This window comes from Opisthocomus hoazin, chromosome 6 (genome assembly GCF_030867145.1).
Source record: "Opisthocomus hoazin isolate bOpiHoa1 chromosome 6, bOpiHoa1.hap1, whole genome shotgun sequence".
In the NCBI taxonomy this organism is placed as follows: domain Eukaryota; kingdom Metazoa; phylum Chordata; class Aves; order Opisthocomiformes; family Opisthocomidae; genus Opisthocomus; species Opisthocomus hoazin.
Genome location: NC_134419.1, coordinates 32,797,928 through 32,820,925, shown reverse-complemented (window position 1 = coordinate 32,820,925; position 22,998 = coordinate 32,797,928). Strand labels below are relative to the sequence as shown.

Below are 22,998 nucleotides of genomic sequence, written 5' to 3'. Positions count from 1 at the left end.
GGACCACTTGTGGGGCCCAGGCTACCGCCCTTCCTTAGGAAGATGAGGGAGGATGCATCAGCTGACAAACTTGAAAGCCATAAGGCGTATCAACAAGCAGCTACAAGAGAAGCTGATTTTTGGTGACAGCAAGGCCGAATCATCATAAACAAAGAACTCCTCTGAAACGGGAGGAAACCAAGTACAGACCCCCTTAGGTGAGGCTCCTTACACCATTCCCTGGGAAGCGAAGGAGGGTGTAAGTTTGGAATAACCTACTAGAAAGTCCATGCAGCTACACTGTGCAATTGCTGGTGCATTTTGGGACTGGAGAGGCACCAGCTACGAGGAGTCCCATCAGCATTTGTCACGAAGGCACAGCTGCTCCACTCACCACAGGCGATGTAGTCTCCGTTGGACGCGAGCCCTACAAAATTCTTCTCGTTGATGTGACCCTTGAAGGAGCGCAAGCAGTGAGGCTTCCCTACATTCCACAGCTTCAGCTGACTGTCTGTTGACCTGGAAACAACACCTAAAGTTACTCTGCTGCCATACGGCGGGTAATCCTCGCTTGCAGGCCCGCTCCTTAACACCCTACTTGCAACGTAGACGTGGGAAGTCTCAGTGTACTCCGGAGATTTATCCCACTTGCAACCATATGCAACTCAGCTTGAGCTCAGAAAGGTATCACGTTATTTCAGAAGCCTGTCAGAACACATTACATGTTTGAATAAGAAATTTCCCCCAAGTATTACTCTTCCTTTCTCCTGTCAGAGTCCTCCACTGAACTGTACAGCCTTTGGGCCATCACTGCCTCCTCCAGATCCTTGCAGATCCAGGACATGCTGAATATTTTAAATTTTTTTTTTTTTTAAAACTTCTACAGCATGGACAAAATCTGTTCCCTTCTCTGTGCTGGCTACAACTCTCCTGCATGCCTTTGCAGAACTCTGGTAGGAAGCAAGCAGCCTCCTCTCTCTCCAGCTGCCCTGGAAGCATGTTCTTCTCCCCCTGCCCAACACCCAGCAGCAGCACATAAAAACCTGTGAGGGCTCAGAGTTGCTATTAGCATTAAATTGATGTGGTTTTCTCATGTGTAATTGAGACTGCATGGATACAGATTTAACTTCCACTTTTCTCACCTTAGCTGCAAAGCTAAATATTACTATTAAAAAATATATAAACTGTCAGGATTAAATCAAAATTGATAATTTCCATTGTTCTCCCAGATGCAAACAGACCTGCCTTCAAAATGTTTTTGTTTACTGTGAGCAAACATTTCCCCTTTGGCAAAAGAACGGAGGTGGAGGCAGTCTCCTCTGCCTGGCAGAGCTCAGCTGAAATAGGAAGCTCCCAAGTTTCTGGGAGACATAGGATTAATTTCTCATCCCAAAACCAGAGGGGTCATGAGCCCCTCACTTCCCAGGCATTATTTTCCAGTGATTGCCAGGCTGTGATCTTCTGGCACTCACAGGCTTACAGCGATACACTCCACAGTAGGTGAAGAAACACTGGCGTGGTGGGACCAGAGCCCCGTGAAGCCAGCCCTGAGCAAACAGGTAGTGCTGTTCCCAAGCTAAATTTGAAAAAGATTGTGAGCAGGACCTGTCAGCCTCTGGGGTAGGAGGAAAGGGAGGCAGGTAACGCTGCCCTCTTACAAGTCACATCGCCCAACCTTGCTGCTTTCTGAATGTTCAGAGCTGAAGGGGAAAAAACCCCACCACCCAATATCCATCAAATATTACCAATAGTATGCCAAATTAGCCCTGCACCAATGTCACATTTGCCTAAAAGTACAGCGCAAAAGAGGAGACATGCACCTCGTGCTATACTGCAAAAACCTTATCTCAGCCCTCAGTGACAGCTGGAATGACAACAGAGCAATAACGGAGCTGCAGCAAGATTTGTTACTCATTTGTAATAACAACAGGAGGTCAGATCAGCATTAAGGTATGAACTTCATCAGTAACACTGACTTCAGCAGGAGTGCATTCCTCATCCCAGGGCTTAACCAAGGGGGGCCCTAAAACCGAGCATTCGGCATCTCTGCCCAATGCTTGTTCCACGTCCAGCCCTGCCCTACTCTGCTGCTCACTCTCCCTTCCCTCCTCCCATCCTTACCGTCACAGCAGCAGCGCAGCTCACAGAAAGGACAAAAAGGTATATACCATTAGGCCCACTAATACAGGGAGATGCCTTCTGTGCTCTGAGGGCAGCCGTACATTCTAAAACTCTGCTTTTAAAAGCTTCAGAGTTGCCTGGGAACTAAACTTTTCTGAAGGCAGGGTAAAGCAGCAAAAGATAATCCCTGGTCTACCAGCTGTCAGATGCCAGTGACAGCTTCTGCTATTAGCTAACCCATCCAGACGACCTTGTATATATAGGCACTTAACCTCTATATTTTAGTAATGCACACTCTAGATTCCTTCATTAAAATAAAAATACTTAAAGTCTATTACTAATGGAATGCTTTTACTGTTAACAAATTCCCATCAAGCTCTAGCCATGTTTGCATTGCTTCGGATAAGCCACAAAAGACGACAGTAATCGCAAGGTGAGGGAAAGGCTGTTGATCCTGCTGGTGTTGTACTGCTCTTCTGGTTTCATACCCTCTCCACAAAAATATCATGGATGCACCGCTCTGTTAAATCCGTCTCTCTGTAAATCAGCACTGCAATCAATGTGTTGTGCTAAATACCAGGCAGTTCTGAACACCCCGGAGGTCAAAACCTAACTCTGCAAGGCAAAGTCAATGCAATCTATAAAACAGCTTTAGCTAAAAATCTAGAGAATCTGAATATACATATAATTTTTTCTTAAAAGAAATCAGTGCTTGATTTTTGGGAGTCACTACTGCTGTATCCTCTCCTCATCTTGCAAAAGACAGACATGAAAAATAATCTGCTCTGACATTTCTTCCTGTTCATGCAGAAAAAGAGAGGTGAACCCTCCAGTTAGTCCCCTCACCGTGGTGTTGCCTGTCCAAGGCCGACAGCTCTACCGATATTCCTCCCAAGACTGCGGGACAAGCTTTCTCAGCTGGTTGGCTCAAGCAGGACAGGGCCATTCCATCCTGAAACATCCCATAGATGACCCACTCGACCACAGCTGTAAAACACTCCCAGCCTCCTCCTGCTTCTATTAAACAATTTCTTCTTACCCAAATTTGGTTCAAAGTATCAAATTTAATTTTCTCTGTGTTCTAGGTATGAATTTGCACCCTTATAGAGTTATAAAGTTAATAGAAATAGGAAGAGAGGAGCTGATTAAATATAAGCAGTACCAGAAGCCACCAGGGAATCTTCCATCACACAGCTCGGCTCAGAGTAACTCACTAGCAGCCTGAATACACCTTAAAAAGCTCTGCTCTGGCTCCGGGCTTCCAGAGCAAACCGTGTGAAAATGCAGGACGAAGCCAAGCGGGATAATCGTTGGCTCGGTAGCAGGCAGCAGGCGTACTTTCTGTGAGCAGATCTACCCCTGTGATCCATCCCTCCTGCCCTTGGGTGCTGTGCACAAGCGTGTTGAGATCAAAGCTTTTCCCTGCAACCCCCCAAGGTTGCTTGCATTTTCCCCACCGTGTAAGAGAGACTCACCTCTGGTTTACCTAAGAGACTTGTAGTCAGTCACTCCAACCTTTCCCTGGGTGGTCTGACAGGCACGCTCATTCCCACGTGATGGAAAACCTACCTAGAACTGAGGCAGCCACATCTGGCTTTGGGGCAGACACATCTGGTCACGTAACTGGACAGAAGCTGTAGAACATTGTTTTTCAGGGCCTCCATAGCAGACCTCCTGGTCTATCCTGGCTGAAAGGCTGCACGCCGTTAGGACCACGCAACACAACTTCTCCTTGTCTACTTTCTAACCCAAGTATAATCCTAAAAACGGTCTTCACGGAGCAGATTAATAAATTACCAGGGAACAGACCAGTCAGCCCTGCTCCAGCTGCTTTCAGGCTGTGGCTAAACCCCCTCCTCAGACATAGCAGTAGTATTTGATCACTCCTGTCACTCCTCAGCTGTGTTTCACTGCAGGTTACTATCCCCAGGGCTCTGTCAGCAGCCTTCTCTACAGCAGAGCTCTGGTCAGGAGCATCCTCAGCACACACAGCACTTTGGAAAAGCAGAGTTCACCCGCAGCTTCCCCAAGCTGGGGCTTGTGGTCAGGAGCTGCTCCTAGTTGTCTTCGTATTCCTCTTCAGCATTTTAGCTCCACAAGACAGAGCCGAGCCAAGTGACACCAGGAACGAATTTCTATTTTTGCCTTAGAAGAAAAAGCAACGAGCTGCTTCCCAAAAGCACAGCAGCTAGCGCACGCACCCTCCCACGCAGATCAACTTGCACAGCGGCCCTGAAGAGCAGCAGAAAAGCAAGGGCTACAAAGTTTTTAGCCTACATAAAAGGCGATACTTACGCAGAGACAATTTCTTCCCCGCTCACAAATTTTGCGTAGGAGACTGCCTTGCGATGCCCTTTGAACACCATGATCGGCTGCTTAGTGTTGCGAAGATCGTAGTAGTGAACACAGTGATCTGGGGATGAGAAAGAAAACGGGCAAGACTTAATCACGGGAGCTCTAATTGTCAGCTCACAATAAACGCCCCGCCTGCAGCTTCCACATCTCCCTTTCAAGCCTCGCCTAGGATAAGCGCTCTGCACTATAGCAAAGCAGTGTTTCAGCAGACTTCTTAAAACCGCCCCAAAATTCAGTCCGGCAGGGTCCAAGCAGCCTTTCAATGAGTCAGCGAGGGAAAAAGGTGCATCCACGCGTGCGTGCACATACCCCTGTCCTCCCGTAAACCCCACATCGCCCATGTGCAAGCCAGCAGCTGAAAGGACTCTCACCTCTCCTGCCTGCCGCCTTGGCTCCATGCCTGGGCACTCGAATTGCCATTTCTAATTCCCTGCATGCCCTTCTCCTTCCTCAGCCTGTCCTCCCTTGGAAAACTGTTGAAGAACCCTAGGCTAAAAACTCAGTCTTTTTGCTGCTTGGAAAACAGGGATTAAATTTCTCCTGCTTACCCTAAATAGGCAACCTCCATACTTTTGGTTTTTGCTTCTCTCCTTTATTACCAATCAAGAGAGAATTAGCATTTCTGATAATGAGAGAACAGACTAAATTCCAGCTCTTCTTAAGATTTAATTCACAGATGCGCCGCAGTGCTACAACCGCATAAAGAGGATCACGACAGAATTAGCAACACATTTTATTTTCTGCACAACTAAATGTCAGTTCCCAAGAAAACAGAGAAATACGAATATAAAACCCTGTAGACTCAAGCCCCAAACACCCCCAGTGCTCCTTCCAGCTCAACAAGGTTAATAAGCTTCTCCCTTCCCAACTTTCAGCCTTTAACATTGAACTTCACTTAATTATCCCCTGCTATTCTGGAAGTGCAGGGAGGGAAGGCCACACACACGCAAGGAAAGCGAGCCCGACGCCTTTCTCACCAAGCAACCTGCAATACCCAGACGTCAGCTGAAAGCTGCTCTGACCCTCCTCCCACTGAAAAAACACCCCTCTGATGGGAGTTTATCACCCAGATTACACGGGAATGAATTAAAACGCCAATAGCCACGGTTATTTTTGTATTTGCGCAGCATTTCAAAGCAAGGCTCTCAGCCGTAGAAACACCACTCAGCTGTCTCCAAATCCCATGTGGTTTGAGAGATAACTGGATTTACATCGATCAGGGGACAGCAGCCACCGTCAGACCGGCAAGGGTAGCTTCTCCCCGGATTAACGGGCTAACTGGTTATCAGCAGGACAGGGGCTGTATCAGAAACACCCTCAGTAAAACAAGGCAAGCAGGCAAGTCGCCTTCCTCTTCAGGTGCTTCCAGCAGCTTGCTCTCTGCACAGGGTGGGATCAGAGGCTTTTCCAGTAAGCAGTTCCCAGCTCTCTGCTTCCTCACTGTGTAAAAGCGGATGCTCCAAGCAGCCACGCCGAGTTTTCTCCACCACTCCCAGCAAAATGTTGAAGGACCCCATGGCGCTGAAACCCAGCGGCCACTGTACCCATTACTGCCGGCACTGAAATGTCGGGAAGTGCTGTACCCCCAAACGCTCCTGATTCCTCCACCTCTAAAATATTAACCCTCCAAGCAGCCAATGCTCATCAACCAGAATCCCAGCACCTTCCTACCATTTGGGTATTTTAAGTAGCTTTAGAAGAAGATGATGTTGCAACAGGCCTATTCAATAAATGGGTTAATTTTCAAAGGGACTTTGAATTAAGCATTAACACTTCTTTAATGATATTTGGGCTTCCTGGTCCCTTCCACCTCTGTGAAAGCTTGAGCTGAAGAACTCCATGTTTTCTCATCATACCTGCTGCAGAAGCTACGAAACAATTAACTGGCAACGGTTATTTTAATGAGCAGAATGATTCTAGCAGGACTTTCTGTTAGAAGCCAGTTAGTGGATAAGCCTTTCAAGCCTGTTTTTGCTCACAGTTTCAATCTCCTCTCCAGCTGGCCCATCGTTAGGATACCTTTTGAGCACCAGATTTTTGCCTTCAGAAGGTGTCAGGGAAAAGGGTACCTGCAGATGGCTGCATGTCAGCAGCTGGAGCAATGCGGAGAGGGAAGAGCTAGAGCACGAAAGGCAAGTTCATTTGCAGAGCAGCGACACGAAGTTGCATTCACCTTCTAAATATCACCACAAACAGCTCGAAGCCTGCTGGCATCTGGCCCCAGCATCGCGTGTGCCTCCCAGCGTCGTCAGGGCAATCAATCACTGTCCGCTCTGATCACAGAGAGTCTGAGGGAATGGACAATGCCAGCGGGTTCTAAAATTAGCCACTTAATTATTAATTGATTATTTCAGCAGCCAAAGTGTTGGTGCCCAATTGAGGTTTTTTTTAAATTCAATTGAAGCAGCTATTTTTAAGTAGATATATGAAGACAAACACTGGCTGCATTCATTAAAAGCCAAACAGGTGGTCATGTTTTACAATTAAAGAGATACTCTCTTGTAGGCCATATGGACTTTCTGAAAACATGATAAAAATGCCATCTGCTGAGGAAGCAGAGCGCCCAAAAATGAAGCTAAATGAGGAAAATACAACTCCCAGGTACCCCAGCAGCAGCCCTGCCTGGTGGAGTTGGATAAGTTGAAATTGTCCGTGAGCGGCAGCATCCCGATCACGCCAGCACGTCTAAGGCTAAGCGCTCTGCAAAGCTCAGGAAACGAATTAATCCTGCAAGTCAGCTGAAGGTAAGGAAAACAGAGTGGGCATTAAGGGGAATCGAACAGTTCCTGAACTCTGCAACAGCCTGTAAGCTCATCCAGCATCCCACCGCTGGCTCCTGCCCTTGGCACCCCTGGAAAGTCACGGAGCACGCTCCATCGCTAACCAGGGATGCACAGGGTTATTTGCTTCTTGGGAAACAGTCACTCAGCAATTTGTTTTGCAGCTCTACAGTTTGCACTCTGACCAGAAAACTCACTTAGAACAACTTCAACTTGGAAATGACATTGCCACAGTTAAAAGCCTCTTGCTTAACTCTATTTTTTGCCTCTGCTTTACTTCTATTTCTGCTTTCAGGCTTAACTGAAATATATCTGAGATAATGGGAAAGAACATGGATATATACCATAGCAAATTAAACACTCTGGAGCAATTCTCGTCCCGTTCAATGTCACTGCAGAAGCTGAGCACGACGGAAATCTGCTGCTGTGACTTCATCCAAATGTTTGCTGGCAGGCAATATACATTATTTTTAAGTGATCTCAGAAGGCAAAAAGGGCAGCTAAGCTCTGCCACCACTGCTGAGAGGTCTCCAACCACAAGCTCGATTTTTTTTAAATAGTGCTTTTCTGAAACACTCCAGATCTGCTTACTTCCCTTAAGACGCCGCAGCTTTCACCTTTGAGCCGTCTAGTGAAAAGTCATCAAGAATTCAGAGACTTTTCCAAACTTCCGAAAGCTCTCACTCCCTCTTCAGTAAATCAGACTCGCAGCAGCAAAGGATGGCATCCCTTGTAGCTTGACTGCTCATAAACTCACAGGGCTCCAGCTGGCAGGAGCAGAGCAAAATGGAAGGGTGGTTTTGTGATGTGGGAAGGAAAGCAATCAGCACCTCCTCGGACTCCGCTCAGTTGCAAGGATAGGGACACAGCAAACAACCTGATGATGTGGTTACGTGATCTTAGGAAATCAGGTTAAAATCTTCTAAAAGGGAGCTGGTAATTGCTAGTGGAGCCACCAGCATCTTAGGTAATTTCAAAGTTGTTCAGAAAGATGGAATTACTCTTGGATTTTTGGTTGTTTAAACAAGAAAGGCAAAGTCTGTTTTTGCCAAAAGTGATTTTCCTTGCACTTAGATTTGTTAATAAAATTCACAGTACAGCTGTTACTAGCAGGCTTTAGACTCACATCACCTATTGCAAAGCTCTTAATGCGTACCAACAAACAGCAGCTCCAGAAAGAGTAGACAAGGGTGGGGAAAGAACATCACAGAGCAGCAGTTTGCTTTTCACTGAGTACCAGTACTCGGTACTGAGCGAGGGTAGCAACGCACACAATGCAACGAGCAGAGTGATTTAACTCTGCAGGCACCCGGCAATTCTCAGTAACATTCATTTTCCAGGTCATGTGCTTCACCCACCTTCAGCACAAACATTAACCAGTCGACAGCACGAACTAACCCACAGATTCCCCCCCCCAACCTCTTACTTGAAGGGATATCAAGGCAAGGACGGCAACAGAAAGCTTTCCCTGCAATGCAACAGTTTTATATTCAAGCGATGTAACTACTAGCAAGCCTCAAGAGCTGCATACAAAGCTTCTGTGGCTCTCCTCTGGAAAACAGAATTGCTGGAGAATCAATGACCATTTTTCTTATTTCAGTCATTTCAAAATGCACAGTTCTCAACTGTTCAATATTTAGATTATTGATCCATTAAAAAAAATAAGTTATTTACATTACTCGGATTTTTCACTGCTTATAGACTTGAGACTATAAACGGTGCTCGCTGCCACACATCAGCTGAATGTTACAGCCAAGATGACGCCCGTATTCAAAGCCAAAGTTGCAGGGTAGGGAGACAGACCTTAATTAAATGGTCTGTTGCAAGTTTTCTGTTACCAAAGCACATGCTGGACATTTTTTTAATTAGAGATCTCCAATCCCAAACTTAGGGGTGAAATTCATTTCATATATTAATGCCCTGGCTACAGCATGCAGTCCTGCATGTCCCATGCTACAGACGTTTTACTGACGCTGAAGCCCAGGCCAGAGCATAACTTTGAATGTGTTTCTCTGGTTGTTCTTTGACCTTGATGGTCTGATTTGTTGCATCTAGTAACTCGCCTCCCCAGCTGATGATTCCCTCCACTTCATTATTTGTTTTCCTCCATATGAGCTTCCAGCTTGGATCAAGGCTGCCTGTTTTCACTGGTGAAGTTCTGTGCATCAGCAGCAAGAGACATTTCTAGACCGAGGGGTGTATTTACATGACTTGTTCAGCAAGATGTAAACTGAGTCAGAGCAAATTTGGTGCAAGACACCTCTGCTTGCCTCCAATTACGTTATCCTGAAGACACCAACAGAGCAACAAAACAAGAGGGCACATAAACGCCCACAAAGTACCTCTAGTCAGAAAGAAAGATGAGAGGCATGATTTTGTGGAGTTTGATTCTATTTCTGTGCTCACCTGTATAAAAAAAATGATTTCAGAGATCCTAAAGGCAGCCTCCGCTGCTCAATATCTACTGAAGGGGTTAGCTGAAATCCAATTATTTATATTTAAACATCTGCCTATAAAAATTGATCCTTCCTTTCGCTGGTTTCTCCTCTGTATACCAAGCGTAAGCAAGATCATCCAGCACATAGTGTGGCCAGAACGAAGCCTTTCAAAGCTACCTAGAGTTGCCTCTAGGCAACTTGTTTAGGAGGAAGACATAATCGTATCTTTATGCCTTTAAGTGTCCAGAGGTTCAAACCAAAGCTTGTGTTTCAAGTGTCTCTGGGTGAAAGGGAAGTGGACACGTTGCCATTCCCTTCAGTGGGATGCTATGGGGAAGAGGGGCAAGCCACCTTGATGAATTTTTGTGGAACAAAGAAAAACAAGCAGTAGAAGAACAGAGCTTTAACATAAAGATGGGTTAACCAAAAGTCTCTTTTTCAGCCTGGCCTGCTGTGATTTCTTGCTATAAAAAGGAAGCTTGCATCCTCAGAGATAAAGCCTTTGGCTAGACTAAAAATGGAAACAGAATTGTGAGGCTCACATGCAACCTCAGTTTTCACTGTTAAAAACTTTTCTTCTTTTGTTAGCGAGGAGAAAGAGGAAGGAGATAAAAAGGGACAACACCCCAATTTAAAAATAAACTCAAATCAACAGCACTACACTGTACTACAGTGTACCGTGTTGCAGTTCACCGAAGATGACTTGGCACATTAGACACCTCAATCCTTACAAAAACCTGAACAAGGGCCAGGTAAACAAGTGCTGCTCTTCCTCAAAAACCCAAGAAAAGATGGGCATCTCCTATCAGAACCCAAACCTTGAAGACAAAACACTTTACAATAGATTTCCTTTAATTTGAGAGGAGACCTCAAAAAGCATCGGCATTCTCTTGACCTCAAAGCCATCTAACAAGCTGTGTACGTACTTAGACTAACTAGACAGCTATCCATAGGTTGAACCTCTCCAGTGGATCTTCTACTTATCTCCACACCAGGAAACACAGCCTCCTCACAAAGGCAGCAACAGCCTCAAAGGCTGGTCAAAAGACAACTCGGCATTTGATTATCAGGAAGCCCAAACTGAAACATTAATCCTACCCAGAGTGCAGTTTCTGTTTGATATCCATTTTTGCTCAAGGGCCCTGAAAATCATAGAATAGCATAGGTTGGAAGGGACCTCTGGAAGCCAGCCAGTCCGACTTCCCACTCAAAACAGGGACAACTACAAAGTTGGATTCAACTTCCAAGTTAAATAACTGTGTTCAAGGGTCCTATCTGGTCAAGCTCTGAGCATTTCCAGAGACAGAGATTCTGCAATACAACCTCAGTTCTCCTTTAATTCTTCCCCCTCCCCCTTACAAGTGAAAGAAAACGGAGAACTGCTGAACTTTAACTGTTGCCAAGTCTGTAACACCAAACAACAGCACTTAAGAGATCTTTGCATGACTGAGGTGGCTTTGTTCATAAAATCATAGTTTGGAAAAGACCTCTCAGATCATCAAGTCCAACCATCCACCCAACACCACCATTCCTACTAAACCATATCCTGAAGTGCCACATCTACACATTTTTTTAAACACCTCCAGGAATGGTGACTCCACCACCTCCCTGGGCAGCCTACTCCAATGTCTGACCACTCTTTCAGTAAAGAAATTTCTCCTAATATCCAATCTAAACCTCCCCTGACACAACCTGAGGCCATTGCCTCTCATCCTATCGCTGGTTACTTGGGAGAAGAGACCAACACCTGCCTCTGTACAACCTCCTTTCAGTTCAAAACATTTAGGGTGGAGATTTAACCAGCAGAGAGGCAGAGCGGAGTTTGAACATCCGTATGCAGATCTTGCTCTGGAGAGAAGACTGGGGATGTAAGACAGTTGACTACTCCATCTTTGGGAATAATTCAACTCAACAAGATGTGAGCCTTCATGCAGGGGCCACAAAAAAAAGAGTATTTTTAATCATGCATCTCTTCCAGGGCAGAAGCAAATGTACAGAGAAAAAAGAACAGTCTTTATCATAGCAATAGAAAGGCAGGGTGTCAGTTGGGTCTTCGACCAAGAAGAGTGAGAAAAACTTCCAGGCAACGAAACACTACAGAGATTTATTTCAGTCGACAGTAACACTGGATGGGATATGAGCAGCACAAGCTTTGGCCTATCACAAGCCATTTCAGGGAAAGAAGACAGTGTGATGGTTTCCACTACATAAATGGATACTCTGGGAAAAGCGAAAAGGCAACAACAGACGAGGGACGAGAAACAAAGTGGACTTGAATTCAAACGAACAAAGCCCTGCACCAAAAATTAACAGAAGAATTTTCTGAAGAAGAAATCAGATAATATCGAGAGCAGCGAGCTGACATCAGTGCCCTCTTTACAAACCATTTCCCTTACTGTAAGGAAGGAGATTAAAAATGGGTTTGATACAGCCTGAAGCGAAGAACCTTTGACAGACAACATTATTCGGAGCATTCTGCTGAAGAACACGGTGTGCTGTTTTCCACTTGCAGCACGACAAACGACACGAGGAGGAGAGAGCAGGAATAAATCCTTTTCACCCCAACATCTCACTGTAGAACACTGCAGTGCCGGCAAAGCTAATTTTTATTATTATTATTATTTTTCCTGTCTATACCTTCCCTTAAAAAAACCAAACAAAACAATAAAGTCAGAAAATTTTATCTAAACAGCCATCATTACAAACATATTAACATGTTTGCTGGATATGGATTTGTATTCGCAATTTTCTGTTCCAGCAGAAATTGCAAGTACTTTGTTTCTATAACTAAGACAAAATTACCCATTTGATGCACTTGCCTTTTCCTCCTCTTTACCTGGAGATCCCTCTGCAGTAAAAGAACAGTTTTTCTCTGAATAACCATTTTCTGTTGCCCTGGGGGAATCTCAGCAATCTCTTCTAGAGGTAACGCTCTGGTCCACAGCAGCAACCTGGAATGATGCCCTTATTCTGCATTTCATGTGTGTGCCCAGGATGATTTGGGATGCGGTACTTCATTCACATTTGCTAGCGGAGTTCTGTCTAGACAAGTGGTCTCAAACACCGTTGTGCCAGACTCCCAGGGAGCTCCCGCACACCCTGTCTTCACAGGTATCAAAAATTCAATGGCCACCCAAGGAGAGAATGAACTTTGGAAAAGCATTCAAAAGGTATTTTCCCTGCGGGTCTAAGCCTCTCCCCGTGCTCTTGCCTTACAGCATGCTCTGAAGACTATACGAGATTAAGCAAGGTCTGTATGCTTTATTTTGCTGGTAGCAAAATCTTAAAAAAAAACTAAACCCAACACCTTTTAAGTGAGGAAGTCACAGAGCACATGATGTTAGTGAGAAGTTTCTAAAGCAGAGGAAGGCACATGGGTATTTAGGGATGACAACTCAATCTCGTTTCCCTACACTGCAATAGAGATGACAGGCCACTGCCTCCAAAAATCGTATTTAGGGAATCCAACTCAAGTCCAGCCTAGGTTTTTTAGATGAAGAAAGAGCACGGCTTTGAGAAGCAGGCAAATGCTTAAGTGCTCTGTTTAGCAGACTGGATGACAAAGGCAGCAACATAAGTAAGGTCTGCTCCATGAAAAAAAATGAATTCAAGAGAGCTGAGGTTAGATTAAACACGTCTGGTAGCCTCAGTTTAGTCCCTGGCAAAACCAGCCCCACAATAAGCACCTTCTGCCTTTCCTCCTACCAAGGCAGAGCTCAGGGATGGGACAGCAGAGGGTTTCAGGCGAGTACTTGAAATATATTGACAGAACTCCACAGGGGAGACAACACTCTGCTTCAGCCAGTGACTTTCATCTTCCAGTACACCAAATGTACTTTTTTTTTTTGTAAAAATATGTATCAACAGTAGCATTCCACTAAAGATCTATATCTCCCTCTGCTGAACAGATGAAGGGAACAGCAGCCGTGATGGGAACTGCCAAGTGGGTTTTTAACCTTTGTATTCAACAGCTTCCCCATGGCTTGAAGTTACAGATGACATTTGCCAGGTTATGGATAACGGTCTTTACACACTGGGGACATTTTTTTTACCGACTTGTCTAAAGCTTTTGACACAGCAGCCCATAAAACCTCCACCCTAAATAACTTGTCTCGTATTAAGGAGAGAAGGAGGAGACATAAAACATTAGAGATCTTAATCAGTTGAGAAAAGGGCTCTGATGGGAGGGGGAAGCAGAACAGATTTCTCTAGAACTCCTTTGAAACTTTGACCTTTATGGTTTTAAAGAGCTACAGAGATTTCTCGCAGGAATAAGGGACAGATGGGTCTTGTGCAATTCAAAGACTGGCTTTTATCAAACCGTTGAAGAAACAAAATATCCTGTACACGTAAGGCATATTTACTACTGTTACAAAGCCAATGAAGACAATAGCAGTAACCACCTGCAGCTTTTGGAAGGATTAATTCTTTATGTCTGAAAGAAAAAAAAAGAACTACGTACTGTTCAGACTCTTCATCTAATTTTTCTCACTGTGTAACACAAACTACTCTACATACACTAGCGCTTGTAGGCTGATGTCCAAAGCAAGTTTTATGACACCTAGAACACATCAAGAACAGTTATTTCATAGTAAAAGGTGATTTAGCCCATGAAGTTTAAATGGACTACATGCTGGAAGATCTAAAACTTCTCACATCAGCACCAGGAGACTTATCTGTATGATGAGTGTTGGACATATCTACCAAAGCCAAAAGTGCTACCTGACTTGCTGAACAGATTCAAGATACCTATTGCACACAGTATTTACTCTTACTGCAAACCCACGTCAGCTCTGGCTCGTGAATGACTCAAAGTTGTGCAGGCCACAGAGCTGTGACGGAGGGAAAGTGCAGCACAGTCAGACTCCCAGGGACCTCACACTCCAAGAGGTCAAGATCACATAGATAAGGGCTTGAATCACAGAATGTTAGGGGCTGGAAGGGACCTCTGTGGGTCACCCAGTTCAACCCCTTGCTGAAGCAGGGTCACCCACAGCAGGCTGCACAGCACCGTGTCCAGGCGGGTCTTGAATATCTCCAGAGAAGGAGACTCCACAACCTCCCTGGGCAGCCTGGGCCAGGGCCCCGTCACCCTCAGAGGGAAGAAGTTCTTCCTCACGTTCAGCTGGAACTTCCTCTGCTTCAGTTTGTGCCCGTTGCCCCTTGTCCTGTTGCTGGGCACCACTGGAAAGAGTCTGGGCCCATCCTCCTGACACCCACTCTGCAGATATTTATAAGCATTTCTAAGGGCCCCTCTCAGCTTTCTCTTCTTCAGGCTGAACAAGCCCAGCTCCCTCAGCCTCTCCTCGTAGGAGAGATACTCCTGTCCCCCCATCATCCTCGTAGCCCTGTGTTGGACTCTGTCCAGTAGCTCCTCATCTTTCTTGAACTGGGGAGCCCAGAACTGGACACTAAGACATTAAGAAAGGTAGATATGAAAAGTAGCATCCTCCCCAAGATTTTAGAAGCACATTTATGAAGCAACAGCTTTAGAGTTTGTTATACCAGCAGACGTCATACAAAGAGAACCAAACAGGCTTCAGAGGAGTCTAATGGTCTCTAGCCAAAGTGCAAGCTGATGCCACACGCATTCCAATACGCAGCTGAGGACCAGAGTATGCCAAATTACCAGTCAAACCTGATTTTGGTCCAGAGCTACATTTTGCTTCACTAGCCTGAGGAGATACAAGCCTTCTTTTACTAGGTTTCGGAGATGGTGATACGATTCATCACCTCAGCTGCCCTCAAAGCAGACAACACTGGGAGAGCTGATGGGTACTGAGTACAGTGGTACAAATGCTAATATTCAAGTTTAGATAAAGAATGCTTAAAGCAAACCCCAAAAGTTATGGTGGGATTATGCAGGCAACAAAATAAGGATGGGGAAATACATGATGATACACAAGTAAGCAATGGGGAAGAGAGGTGGGGTACACCCCAGCTATGCAATGAAATAAGTGACACGAAAGGTAACTAGATTTGCACACACATCTACGGTCTTCCTTTTTGTTATCTTCTCAAAATGCAAATGGCTAAGAGGGCATCTTTAGATGATTCCTCTCAACCTAGACCAAGTGTTGAAAAATTCTTCTCCTAAAAACACATGCAATGCTTGGGTGCTCAGACACTATCAAACCATGCCTTTGAGACAGAGCCCCCACTGCATCTGCAGGTTATCGGTTCTCCTATGCAATGTGACTCTTCACCAGTTTGTAAGGAAAAAGTAGCATCTGTTATAAAAGTCTAAATGCGCACGGTACCCAAATAAAGGGATGGAAGGGTTCATCTACGCAGCAGCCTGAACAGGAGCTAACACAGGAAGCCATTACAGACAACGTCATTCCAATGAGCAATTCCTTCAAATGAGGCACCAGAACAACTGCAGCTCTGGAAACTGCCGGGGTTGGAAAGGATGAAACTCTACGGGATACAGCAGCAGCTAGCAGCAAGAGCAATTTGGCATTCTGAGGGAAGATGAATCTTGCAGTTGCCTATTCTGTTCCTAAATTTCAAGGCTCATTTCAATTTTCATTTGAGTTTTGTAACATTGACTAAATGACTTCTACACCAGTCATAAGACAAAATGTTCAGGAAACGAATATTTAAGCAAACAATTAGCACGCTCATTTCTGCTTATGACCGAATTCTCCTTTTCTCCAGAGAATCAAATGAAGCTTTGAGTTTGTTTTATTTGCTCACTTGTTACTGAAGTGTGACGACCTCTGGGATAAAGCTTGGAAAATCCCAGCAGGTCTCTATTATTACTCACTATTCACGGCAAACACTTTACCCAACACAAGTCAGAGACTACTTTTTCTGTGCAAGTAAAGTTATCTAAGCTTTTAAACTCTGAAGCTTACATGAAATCCGCATGCACAACATGTCCTGCATACCTATGAGCGGTCTCGTGTACCTCCCCAATCTCCTGCAGCAAGGCAGGACGACGTGGTGCGGTGCCTGGCTGATCTGGCAGCACCTCTGATGTGCAAATACGGGCACGCCAGCTTACCTGCAAGCATCGTAGGTTTAAAAAACACAGCACTGCTGCAGCTCTCCTGTTTCTGTCCTGAGCAGCAGCAGAACGTGATCTACCTACCAGTGTCAGAAAGGTGGTCTTCACCAGGACAGCAGAAGGTATGGTTTGATACTTCACTTCCAGTTACATCCCAGTATCCAAGAAGAGGGATAAGTTTTAAGTCAAACCTTCAAGATGGTGTTCTAACCTAAACAATCCCACTAAGCTCAGCGCTTCCCCCACAGTAAGTACCATCAGGACAGAAATACGATCACAACCACCCTGGCTGAAAACATCGATTCCTCCCAACGACCCTCAACTGCCTGAAGTGCTGTAGATGCTTTCAAAGGTCACAACAAATGAAACCTCTGCAATGAATTCTGGAATGAGCTTAAGTTACAAGGTGACAAGCGTGCACTTCCAAAACATGGACCTTGTCCTCTACTTCCCCTGCCAACAGCCTCAGAGACCACGGACTAGAAGAAGATGGTTGAATACCAACAAAAAGAAAAAACAACCTGCAGGTAAAGCCCAACACGAGTCACAGGCAAACCCTGGACTGCTGCACGCCATACTCATTTCAAAGGCTGAGTTTTGAGCGCTGCTGTGAACTTTTCCCAGCAATATCCCAGGAAAAACTTAAGCTTGAAAGAAATACCTAACCTTTGTCAGTGCCTTTGAATACTGTGCTGCATTCATAGCTAAAGGTAATCTTGTAGCTTAAACACAAAGAAGCTGCCTAACTCCACCCTAAACATGTCATATATTCGCACAAATAGATTCTTTCTGAGTCACTGAAGGCTTTCAATAGAGCAGAATACTTCCCCCATGAAAATCTATTAAGGTGAGACCTTGCTTTCAGCTGGAAAATATTAATTCTCTTCCAAGAAGGCACACCGCCGTCTTGGTCATTAATACCACATTATTCTTCCGAGCTGAGCGACAAGCCAGGCAAGCCACCCAGATCTGAAGCAGCATGAAAGGCTAGCTCTACAGAGAGATGTTTGGAAAACAGCAATCACTGCTCCAGTTACTGCAGCAGAAAAATCAATATTTCACCGGACAAGGATGGTCTCCAAAGCGGTCCCGCTTGGACATCGGATATATTAGCAAAATTGAACTATGCTGATAAAGAAGCCACCTGTGACCTGGAACTGTAAGTGCATCAGGGTGATGCAGAGATCTTAAGAGGTGGGTAAATAGCTGCAAATGAAAACAAAGCTGTCGACATAGCAACAGGAGTCCTTTGGCACATTGTATGCCGTGAATCGGCATCGCTGGTTTTGTAGCCGGTCAACAATGAAATAAAGGCGGCTGGATTCGAAGTCAGAGCTTGATGAATACCCATAATGCTGAAGATGGTGCACAGGCAAACTCTTCAAATAACAGGCAAAAGCTGCTGGGGAAGGGCATTGCCATCTTTGAAGGAAAAGCGCTTTCTTGGGAAGTGCTCTTGCTCAGCATCCATGTGCAAGTGGGGAAGGGAATCAGGAGGAGACAGAGCAGGCAAGAAAGGGGAGAAGCCTCAGCCCTGGGAGGAGACCTCATGTTCAGCTCACACTGCTCTCAATTCAAGCTTCCAAAAGCCTGGCTGGGGCTGCCTCCGGTGCTCTCGGATCAGGGCGTGAGCTGAGCCAGAAAAATAAAAAAGCAATTCAGTTTTGGCCACTCAACTGCCAATATGAAGGAAGAGGCTGGGAAAAACAAAATTGGGAAGGTTTAGGAGGGAGTATGGTGTCCCAAGCACAGGCAGCCTCAAACTCGGAGGCTGTAAGTAGCAGAACCACCACAAACCAGCACTGTCCCATGTCTTCCCTGCCCTGGTCACTTCACCTGAACCCACACTGTCACGAGTTTGTGACACCACAGTGAAGCGGTTTGGAGACCTGATCAAGGCTAAAAATAACCCAACAAAACCTTCAGCTCTGACCACGTTGCAGCTATTACGGTGCTGCTCTCTGTCCATCTGTACCCGCCCGTTGCTTCCACTTTATTCTGTGATGCTCCTGGAGAGCACGTACTCTGTCCTGCATCTCTGCAGCCCTGAGACACCCCTCTCATACCCCAACCCAACCTGCCAGATTTGTGGGTCCTACACGGAAAAAAAAAATACAGCATACGAGAAAATAATGCATCTAATGTAAGAACTCAGGAATCCGAAGTTTTGATGACATGATCTCTGCATAATATATGGGAAATAAAAGGTCAGTGGTAGCTGCTGACAGCATTACAGCATGCTGGGAATAAAGCACTGCTACTATCAATAGCTACGCTTAGCTCACTGGAGTTAGCAGACAGTCTGATCTCACCCAGACTGCACAACCTGGACATTCAAGCTGCAAACCGCATGCATTTTCAGGCTTTTTTTTTTAGTAGGGAAATAGTACTGCTAGAAAATATATGGGTTAAGGGCACCAGTGCTACTGCTGAGGCAGAACAATAACAACTTCAGTCATGATTTATATAGCTAATTTCAGGATAAAACCCTATCTATTTTTAAAAACAGGAAAAGACCACAAAATTACCTGATTTTGTATTCGCCGGTGATTACAGTTTATACTGCCCAATGTTTCAAATCAATAAGCATGCAAATAGAATATTTTATTAAAGCAACAGACAAAATGGATCTTTTCTTCTTTATATGCCCTCTCCGCTGCCACTGATTTTATCAGGCTGCAGCCAGACACACTAGCTTCCCTCTCACCTGCAGTGCCTGTCTGGTTTTAAGAGAATTATTTCCCAAATCAAATACCCCTTCCTCCTGTGTATAGGCTCTATTTCCAATTTATTGCTCATTTGTTCTGTTTTAAGCTACCAAAACGATCTTTTGGTCAGCTAAAAGCTTTCAGAGTGAAGAACCCAGAAAAAAATGTATATATCATCCATATTGGATGGCAATCCAGGGATTTGCTTCTATAGTGGCAACTAAAGCATGGTTTTCTACCACATCTGAAGCCAACCCTGTAGACTCTAAAGGAAAGTGTTCCATATTGAGATACGCAATCCAACAACACTTCTGACCATGGCTACATCTAAACCACAGCGTCACAGCAACTCCTTCCATGACCACTACTCATGTTTACCAACAGGTACACTGAAGCACAGAGGGTTTGACCAAGAAATCCACATAAATCCCAATTCCAACCCACATCATGTCCTTTTCGGGTGGCATCATTCAAGGCAGTTGCTTCACCTTCTTCTGCTGTCAGTGATGGCAAGGGATCTGCAGAGGAACTCAGCACGTGGGGGGAAGGTCTGTTCTCCATGAAGGAGGAGCAGTTCGAGGTGAACAGCAGCGAGCAGTCTAGCAGAGTCAACATGGTCTCATCAGGGAGAAATATCACAGCCAAAGCTGTTGGAGCAATAACCCCCATTTAACAACTGTGCCTCCGGGTATGCAGCCTGGCCATGCTTCAAAATCCATCGCCACAGTCCTTCGGTTCGCTGTTTTATTTGACAACACAGCATGCAAACTGAGCACAGGTGGAAATGCTTTTTTAAAAACCAAGATCTCTGGTTCAGGATTACTTAGAGCCCTGAATCTGCAGGTACATGATGGTGGCTACCTACACTGCAGTACAGCTGAGGGACCCAGCTGAGGGCCAAGCTGCCATCACCCTCAGCACTGGACATGCCACAGTGATTCCCATCCCAAAAGAGACTGGGGTTTGAGGACTTGAGGTCCTCAGCAGACAGAGGCACCCAGGGAATGAAAAGTCAATGAAAACACTTCAAAGGGCTGCTGCAACAGCTCACATAATCCATGCCACATGTTGGTAGACCTCTGTGGGACTTTCAAGTATCTTCGTTCTTATTTTTCTGTAAAAGGGAGTTCTAAAATTAGAGAAAGTCAGAGAAAGCACAAACATACCTCTCAATATTTTACCCTATGCACAACAATGTAGCTTCACTGGCAGAGACAAGCCAACAGTCAAGATTTCATTAACAAATGAGAAGGGATACGTAAAATGGAGAAAAGGTAGAAAGGACCTTAAGATAGCCTTCTTATTTCTGTGGAGAACGCAAAGGGGGAGCCAGCACAGAGGTGCTGATCTAACTGAAGCATCCGATCAGGAAAACTCACTTGAAAGAGGCATTCTGAGTAGATGGATGCAACTGGGCAAGATGCATTTGTCAAGGGCAGAGGAAAATCTTTCCTTAACAAAGGTGTAAAGGGCAAGACCTTATGAAAAGGTGTTCCAGCTCTATGGATGGTTAAGACCAACCTTCAAAAGAAAAGAAAAACAGGAAACTAAAATTGAAAAAATTATAATTTCAAAATATTAACACTGAAAACAATTAGGCTTGTAGTCAAAATTCCACTGCTGAAGCAAGGCATGCTAGCTTGCAAGCTATTCTGCATATAGAGAACGGAGGAACCAAAACATGTATGTTCAGTCATTTAATAATGGTACAGTAAATCAATTTACTTCCTCCTTTTATATCTCAAATATTAAGTACCAATACTTTTCCCCCATACCAGCCATTTAATTAATTGCTTATCTCCTTAAGTCTTAAGCTATAAATATATATACACAAACATACACACACATATATAGCACTAAGTTCCATCAAATCAACAAATAAAACAGATTATGTGAAGGAGCAACACTTCTGCCTAAATACTGCACAAAATAGCGTTGGGTGTGCATTGCTAGGAAATCTCTGCTCTTTCACCATTGAATAAATCACTGAGAAAGTAACTGAAACATCATGTTTCAAAACTGAAAATCCTCTGAGTGCAAGAACAAGCCAAGGCAGAGAGAACCACTACAGTGGTCAGTGAATTACTGTTTAGTGTTTTCTACTGCTCCTCTTTATTTCTACGTGAGGCAAACAAGAATGGCTATATCTGTGTGCCCAATCCCCTCCCACCTTTTTTTTTTTGTTGTTTAAATACTAAAGGAAGCCAGCTTCGACTCTTCCTTTATTAATTTTATAGCCCACGTAACAAATCACACTATCTGCAAGTTACATTGCTTTTTCCATAGACTACATGAAATTAGTAAACCAGGCTAGCTGAAACTGATAGCGCAGCAAAGCCTCCATCTCCATCCTAACGCATGGAACAGGCCTGCCTGAGTACGAGTCGATCAACAGTCTGGGTTGGAAGGCACCTTGAACAGTCATCTAGCCCAATCCACCTGCAATGAGCCGGGACATCTTCAGCTACATGAAAGCAGGCACTAATTCATTTCTTTGCTCTGATTTTCTTTTTAGGAGTTCGGAAAATAACATTTTCTAGGACCGCAATATTTCTCTTCATTTCATAAGCCACCTTTTCACATGTATTTGTAGCTGAAAGACCAATTAGAATTCCTTTGCGGGAAGTCATTCCCATCAGTTCAATTACTCCATGTAATTGTTTCAGCAATCATAGTTAAATACCCATTTTAATTTTTATTTAGAGACAATTACCAAGCATCAAGCAGATGTAAACACTTTAAAAAATTTATCTTCTCTCCCTCCTACGCTTCTTCCCCAGCACAAATACCATTTTACCCCTCAGCATTCTCTAAATCATGAACATCTCTATGTAGTCATTTAAAACCTCCCCGTAACTCCCGGTGCTTGCTAACGCTTCTTTCCCAAACACGCCTGTTGAAGATGAGCCCATCGTGGTGTGTTCGACACAAGCATGGACAGAGACTCCTATCCGCTCCCATCCCGTGCGCCCTACAGCTCCAAAAGCCTTCATAGATTTATTGGTGCCTTACCCCCGCCCTGTTTTTCAAGTGGAAAGGAATACCAGTTCGATTTATCAGGAAGACTTCTGTTTCATGCTGCTTCTCCATATCTATTTTAATCAGCGACTGATCCATTTGGAGCTGGTGCTCTCATCTTTCCCTAGAGCCTTTCACACACAGGCCCTTCCATTCAAATGCTGCCAGTACGTATTGTAATTCAATTCTATTCTTGCACGTAATTCACTAAACTTCAGCGAGATGCCTGTCAAGCAAGTCAATATTTTACACTCCAGTCTGAATCCATTTTTTGTAGTGTATCAAAATGCAAATTTATCTTTTCCTACTAAGAGTCACAACCTAAGTAGAACCAGCCTGGAAATGGGAACTCCTAAATGAAATAGCAAACCAGTGGTTGCAAGAATGATCAGCGTATCTCCTGAAGTCCAGAGATAGCAAATGTCATCAGAACATCTAGTTACAAGTGCGTTAAAACTCCAAGGAGAAAAAGTGCAGAGCTGGTTAAACATTTATAGGTACCTCCAAGTTTCAGTTGCTGCATGCACAGCATGATACAGTTTCCTCCCAAAGCGATACCTGCTCTGCTCTCAAATCTTTGTATAATC

At 44.6% G+C, this 22,998-nt stretch overlaps 1 protein-coding gene across 3 annotated transcripts in view; it reads right to left on the bottom strand.

Moving 5' to 3' along the window:
• Nucleotides 1–22,998, bottom strand: part of COP1 (COP1 E3 ubiquitin ligase) — a 128,072-nt gene that overhangs the window by 33,973 nt on the left and 71,101 nt on the right. For all 3 annotated transcript variants that reach the window (XM_075422613.1, XM_075422610.1, XM_075422612.1), the window contains 2 exons: nucleotides 4,396–4,513; nucleotides 374–498 (listed from right to left, as the gene is read on the bottom strand). In XM_075422613.1, the coding sequence (XP_075278728.1) occupies nucleotides 374–498; nucleotides 4,396–4,513 (243 nt within the window). The remainder of the gene's footprint in view (nucleotides 1–373; nucleotides 499–4,395; nucleotides 4,514–22,998) is intronic.